Below are 7680 nucleotides of genomic sequence, written 5' to 3' on the forward strand. Positions count from 1 at the left end.
GTGCAGACGGGCCTGATGGGATTTCAGGCCGTCGGCAGTTTGTGTGAAGCGGCAGCGGGGGGGGTCACTGTTCAGTCCTCTCAGCCCCTCAAAGTACAAATTCAACAAGTTCAAACATCCAGTGTCTCGAATCCCAAAATCGTAAAGAAAAGACAAAATGGTTTATGAGTAAGTTTCCTCCGGCTCTGGACTCGGTGTAGATCCTCGTCTTCTGACTCTCTTGCTCATTTAGCAGATTTCCGATGATCTCGGGATCTCAGTTGAAGTTGAGCGGCTCCTCGTCCTGCTGCTGCTCGTGGGGGGGGCGGTAGTCTGGCTCCTCCGGCTCGTCAAACATCGCTCGCCTGCGAGGAGAGAACAAGACCAGGTTACGTTAGCAATTATAGATAACAACAATAAATGAATTATCTATCTAAAGTTACGGCTGACAACATTGTAAGGTTTGTTTGTTTGTTTGCTGCTATTGATCTTATTTACTGTAAATTTCAGTGTAAAACTATCACTCCAAAACCCTCATAACACCGATCCAAAGAAGTTCTGGGTTCAGACTTCACGACCGTCCACGACCTTTATGTGTTGAGCATGTCCTTCCTGTGTCTGTGTGGGTTTCATCCAGCTTCCTCTCTCAATCCAAAAACGTGCAGATTACAATAATTGACTCTGAAGTGCCCGTGAGTGTTTGTCATAATGTGTCCGGCCTGTGATTTATTTAAAAAAGAGAGCTGATGCCCCTCTCTAGGCCACTGGTTAAAAAACTTAACGTCTGGTTTGGCTTTTGAGAAGTTAACATATGTAGTTAGGAAGAAAGCTTCTCAATTTTACAGTATCTGGGAGATGTTTTTGTACTTTGTTAAGAATGGTGACATTGAAGAGGCATTGGAAATGTGAAGTTACTAATCTGTTGTGAGTAATGTGTGCTGTGCTCTGTTCCATTATTGTGACTGTATTTTATTCTACTTATTTATATATATATATATATATATATATAAACATATATATATACATATATATATAAAAAACATATATATATATATGTTTTTTTTTTAAATTTAATTTAGTTTAAACTAAATTAGTATTTTCAAATTTTTGTCCTTGAATTTATGTTGTAATCATATCTTAGCAATTGATATTTGTATTATTTGTTTTCATTTTATGCTGCCATATGTTGAGGTTGGGGAAGGTTCTTGTATGTATGTTAATTGATGTAAATGTATAAAACTACATAAAACCAATAAATATATGTTTTAAAAAAAAGAAAAAAAAGAAGAGAGATGAATTCTGGTACAGAAGCTCCGGTGTGGTAAGCAGCTTCTTTCCTCCCGGCTGGTTTGGAAACACGTCCTCCAAGAAGTAATACATGTGGCCGACACTGATGCCTGAGGAGGGAAGAGACATCAGAGGACATTAGGAACTGACAGGCCATAAAAAGCTCATGTTACAACACCTGCATCAATACAGTGTTTGCTGTTCTTGAAATGTGGAAGTCAGAAGGTGTCCAGAGACAAACTCCTTGTTGGTTTGGGTTTTACATGAGAGTTCTTAATAACCTCTGTCTGTGTGTACGTGGAACCTGCTGTCAGACACAGATCAAACTGACAGCAGATAGCAAACTTGCAGGTTCAGAACAGACACTGCACTACTCAGACAACCAGTGAATAACTAATGATACTTTACAAAACGTTGTCTTTGTCAGGAGCCGATAACTCAGCCCATGAGCTATTAACTTCATGGGTTATTTAGCCGTTGAAGCTGATTGTGGATCAGCTGCAGGATTTCTCAGTGTGTCGGTGAAAGTTTAGCTTGGACTGAAGAACTGATTACATTTCAAGACTCTAATAGTATCTCCAGTTTGATCAATCTGAGCGTCTTGGTCCTTTTAATTCCATTTATGATCTTTAAATTAAACACATTATTTAGTTTGAAAATAAAATGTTTGCCTCCTGCAATGAAAATGTACATGTTGGAAGTTTTTTTTTATTTCTTCCCATAGTGCACTGCAGCCCTCTGACACCAGGTCTGGTAGGTGTCTGCTCCGATGTGGCTGGTTTCTGGGGACGTGTGTGTTACCGCACCCAGGAGGTCGACCACAATGGAGTTTCCGAGCAGCAGCGAAAATCCCATGAGCACCCAGGGCAGGAACGGGGCCTGGAAGTTGAGGAGGCCGAAGAAGTTCATGCGTATGAGCGGATGTCTTCTGCTCCACACGTACACCAGCATGATGATGAAGGCCTGACCCAGGAAGAAGACGTTGGCGAACAGACCTAACAGCTGCGGAGCTTCAGGTTAAATTCAGCTCATCACTTGATTTTTGTTTCATAGCGACAGTGAAATCAACATCTGAGTCAGATGTTGATATCAGTTTGACAAAAGTTCCCGAGAAGATAAATCTGCTCTGTTTGTTATATTGACTGATGAACTCAACCAGTCCAACCAGTGTGAAGTGGTCTAACACATTTCTGATCTCACATTAAGGAAGCCCACTCCTGTCAGGATAAGAATAATTTAACATTATGGATATTAAAAGTGTAAATATAAATTATGATTTACTTGACTATAAAAGTCAAAATTCGACTTGTCGTATAACTTCAATTTAATCTCGACTCATGGTGACGTGTAAGGACTATTTTTTAATTCTTGAAAGCTTGTATTTTTATTTTCGTGACAGGAATGAGCTTCCGTACATACACAAACAATAATTAACTCAACCATAACATGCGAGGCACTGTACAGACGATGCAGTTTCCTACAAACTTTTTTGACTAAGGACCTGAAACTTCCTCCCTACTTAATTATACGGGTGGAGTTTTTCAAAAACATTTTCTCAGACCTGATGTTGTTATTTACTAAACGCTGAACCCTTCACAATAAAAGCCAACCCCCTTACGTTCCTCTAGTGCCAGCGAAGCCCGTTACCATCCTGAAACACAGTCAACACTGTACTACCCGAACATTACTGTACAATTAGTCGTCATGTACCTGCATTTAAACCTGCGGCTCCAGAGAAAAACCATAAATCTGCACACCGACAGTTTCACAACAGCCCAGAGGCACGTCGGCAGTAAACAGAGCCGGGACTGTACCATTACCCTGGAATGTGGACAAGAGCTCCTGGCTGCAAACTGCTGAGCATCATCAAAACCACACAGGCTCGTGTCCATTACATGTTTATGGACAGTGGGCGTTCTAATTTTGATCAAGGAACAGAGAAAAACCCTCAGTTAACAGGAGCATGTTAAAACTTCAGTGTTTATCATCCAACTTGTCACGTGAAAAGTGTCGACTCGAAAAACAACACATTATAATCTTGTGGTTTTTCACAGATAATTAGATTCTGGATTTTTCTCTTGTCCTGTTAGATTTCTTGGAATTTACATTTAAAAACTTTCAACGGTGAAATAGAGTTCCCTTTGCTGAAAAGTCACTAAGTACATTTACCTAAGAAGTGTCCTTTTCAGTCCACTACATTTATCTCACTTCACATATAAAAACACCAAAGCTCGTTTCACTGTTAACAGAATAAACTGTTGGTTTCCAATCAAACAGTAAATAAAGATAACGCGTCTCCACATCCTCCCACAATCCAGAACTGAAGCCATCTAGTTCCACCGGCTTTATCTCCTGTCCGGGCAGTTTGTGACATTTTTCTCAACTACATTTCGTTCCATTGGTTGTCACCGTCGCTGATGACCAGACATCTTAATCTAATCGGAATGAGAAAATGCTTTTTCGTCATTTGAGTTGTTTTGACCAAACGATGGAGGTGAAACTTCCCTGTTGTAAACAAACTTTAATTGTGTCTTTGTTTTTTGCCTTGTTTCGCTTTAAGCCTCAAAGGATACGGTCATCACGACTCCTCCAAACAGGAACATGAAAACAAAATCTGCCGTTCTTCCCCGGAAACAACCTTCCTCCAGCATCCGACAGTATCGATACCTTCATGAAGTCAAGGTCTCTGCTGCAGGTGGTTTATAGAAGAGTGTCTATAGATAATCTGAGATATTTCAATCAAAAAAAAGATACAGAAAGATGATGTTGAACACGAAACTGAATCCAAGAGAACCAAAGAACAGGAAGCTGGTGATCAGACGCCATATCTGAGAGACGGAGACAAAAAAAGTGTAAATATATAATGAAATGTTATTTGTTCAATATAATAACACAAATTTAACATAAAGTACAAATACGTAAAGTTTCTAGTGCGGCAATATTAGACGATGAAACCAACACAAGAAAATCCAAATTGTTTTAAGTTGATTAAAATAGTGGATAAATGTCACCTGGTATCTGCGGATGATGAGGTCGGGGTTAAAGTAGAGCTGAAAGGGGGTGATGATGTCAAGTTGCTAAAAGAAAAACAGGGTACGACGTGTTGGAGCCAGATGTTGAAGTACTTTCATTATTTTTACATCAACTAAAACTTCCGCTGCGTTTATCATAATCTCTCACGTGAGTTTGTGTTTAATCTCCTCTGTGATTCAACGTGTCAGCTCTAGAAATCTAAATCCACGCTGCCAGTGCTCGCACACAAATGTTTCCAGTTGTTTTTTTTACACCTCAACTCCTTTCATTGCATTGAGTGATTTAAGTCCTGAACTTCGTCCCTTCAAGTCACATTTCAGCTACTTTTAAATTCTTTACTTCAACTGAAATATGCATTTTAACTACTTTCATCTTGAACTCGTTAAGTGACACTTCGGCTGCTTTCGCCCTTTTACCTATTAACTGACACTTTGAAATAAATCTTCTTTTATTCATTAATTAACGCTGCTTTCATCTGTTACATGTCAACCGACAAGAAAACTTGTTTAAAATGTATAAATCAAATTCTCTCTTTTACGACTTTCTCATATATTACATTGCCACTCACACTTTAAATGCTTCTGTCTTGTACAAGTTAAAACATCGCCTCACAAGAAGAATTTACATTTTATTGCAGCTCAACTTCTTTGGCTCAGAGATTTAACATTAAACTATTTTTAGACTTTTCTAAAAGATAAGAAACATCAACTTGTTGCTGTTTAATTTCTCAGGAAATAAAGAAACGTCTCCTGGAAGTGGTCATTGAATAATTGAATTTAAAAAAAACCTTTAGGAAAACTAATTGTATTCATCATACTAACGTAATCAGTGTCTAGTTTAAAAATATATAGTCTTAAACATTCACATTCAGCAGTGTTGTGAATTATCCTGATTGAACTGGAGGTTTTCAGGCTGATCTTAACCTGGAGAGTTTAGGATCCCCTGAGTGGTTGTTGTTGTAGTTGTTGTTGTTGTTGTTGTTGTAGTTGTTGTAGTTGTAGTTGTTGTTGTTGTTGTTGTTGTTGTTGTTGTTGTTGTTGTTGTCTCTTACCACGGCAGCAGTGGTGAGGACGCAGGCCGTCGTGTACGCTCGGGTCACCACAGGGATCTGGAAATACTCCTGAGTGAAGCTGTGAGCCATCACTGCTGCTGCTGCTGCTTCACTGTCGACCAGGACTCCACCATCAGTGAATCAACAGCACAGCCCCCCCCCCCCACCCACTGCCCCGGCACCGGCCAATCAGATCCACCGATCAATTAACACCATCCAGCCCACACACCATCAACACATTACTTCCAAAACAATGATAAAAACACATGTTGGTATTTAAACTGTGTATGTTTATCATGTGACGAGTAGTTTTTGAAATAAAGTGCAAGAAACAACAATTGAAAAATTTAAGAAGAATAGACTAGATGCGTAAAATATTGTTTAAATACTCCAACATTTATTTAAACAAATGTTTCTTATGTAGAAATTACTCAATAATTCAAAGCTTATAAATTATTTATATATATATATTTGTTTGATCTGCAAATTAGCGATCATGATAGATGATGATAGAAATTAAGATTTAGTTGAGAAGTACATTTCACAGTTAAATTGACACAATCTGACATTTAGATAAAAATGTATTTCTCTGTAAATCCAAATTCAATAATTAACTTTTTGATCAAGTACGAATAGAATATAAATATATAGTGTGTGTGTATTTAAACTTTCTCTCACCACAGGCAGTTTGGTAAAAAGGTTATAATTTTATTAGAAAGAAACAATATGCGGTTCATACATTTCAATGTACAAGTTAATCCGTTGGAGAACATAACAATCACGTATGTACAAGAAACATTTGCTAAGTCGATTGCGTATAAATATTTTTTCAAAGCAGTAAAAGAGTCAACACTTGAAATGGCGTCTGTAACGACTGAAACTGTAACGACTCAGTGTCCGGCACTGGAAGACAAACGAGATGAAGTGACACTTCACACTTCAAGGAAAAGTCCCACAGGTCTCACACTTCTGTCTGTGGCACACTGCAGCACTCGAAGTGGGAAGGGACACAGAGGAGGACACGTCCCCATCAGCAGGACCAGTGGGTCTCAACCCGCCGGTCTCAAACCAGATCCGTCCACTCGGCAGCAGAGGAGAAGTTTCTCACATCCTCCATGTGAGGAAACATATTCTGGTAGAACTCCTGAATTCTTAAGTTGTGCAGTAAAATGTGACTGATGTTTTATCATATTTTGATTTATGAAGTTTTAACTACTTTCCTTTGTTTAGTTCATCGGGTAAATCTGAAGAGTCGTGAGAATAATCATTTATTATTGAGGTTATTTTAACCTGAAATCAAGACGTTTGAACCATTCATGACCTTTTAGTACTAAACTCAAGTTTCCTCCAAAAAGAGAAACTATACAGAATAAAAACATTAAAAATAAAAGATGGACGGTGGTAAATTACCTCTTTATATTGATTAATACTCATATTTTGGACATTTAACTGATTTTCTGGGGCAAAATATCAAGTATTAATTTTATTCTAGTTTCTCACATATGAAGATTTGATTCTTCACTGTCAAACAATGAACTGAGTGTATTTGGAATATGAATGAAAAAAAATGACATGCAGAGATTGCAGTTAGTTAAAAAGAGTTAGTTCCAACTTTATAGTATTTGTCTCTTTGTGTTTTTCGGATCCGGGTGGAAGCTAAGGTCTGCTGCTGAGTGACTGAGCCGGCTGAGAACCACTGATCGTCCCTGAATGAGTTCCACTCCCCGACCTGAAAACAGCACCATGTGGCGGAGAAGAAATGACTTCATCCAGGATGAGAGAGATTCAAAAAACATGAGGACACTGTCTCCGCCTGCAGGGAGACAGAGTTGCACCCTAGGTGGCGCCCTGGAGCTTGTCCGGCAGCAGAGGCCTGCAGACTGAAACGTGGTGATGACTCGCTGTGTTGGAAGAGTGACACCAAGACGTGATCTGGCTTATACTTTCACATGTGGAAACTGAATTGGAAAAATAATATTTTGCGTGGGGAGGAAACGAAGGAAACATTAGATTTAATGTAGGAAAGTCGAGTCACAACAACAGAAAGAAGAATCTGATCCCGACAAGGAAAATAAATAGTTTTCAGGTCTTCATCAGAGACCAGAACTGTCCAGACTCTCTGTCAGTGTGAAAGTGCTTCTTCCATCTGTTCATGTTGGGAAAAGTTGGTGTGTGAATAAAAGTAAATGCTATAAAGTGCAAATGAAAACGTAATGAAGCTGTTTTCAGACATTGTCAGGAGTTTATCTTTCACATGTGAAGAAGCAGCAGGAGATTGTCCGGATCGGACTCGTTCACAAGAACAGGATAATGTTCTCTCTGCGGCAGAA

General features: G+C 38.9%; 1 protein-coding gene across 1 annotated transcript; it reads right to left on the bottom strand.

Moving 5' to 3' along the window:
• Positions 1–256: 256 nt before the first annotated feature.
• On the bottom strand, positions 257–5440 carry LOC133002188 (derlin-2-like). The gene is made up of 7 exons (XM_061071955.1): positions 5351–5440; positions 4278–4343; positions 4021–4094; positions 3840–3933; positions 2073–2268; positions 1286–1376; positions 257–344 (listed from the first exon to the last, which is right to left on the bottom strand). The coding sequence occupies exons 1-7, from the start codon at positions 5438–5440 to the stop codon at positions 257–259; spliced, it is 699 nt and encodes a 232-aa protein (XP_060927938.1).
• Between the last annotated feature and the right edge of the window lie 2240 nt (positions 5441–7680).

This window comes from Limanda limanda, chromosome 5, assembly GCF_963576545.1.
Source record: "Limanda limanda chromosome 5, fLimLim1.1, whole genome shotgun sequence".
Taxonomy (NCBI): Eukaryota; Metazoa; Chordata; class Actinopteri; order Pleuronectiformes; family Pleuronectidae; genus Limanda; species Limanda limanda.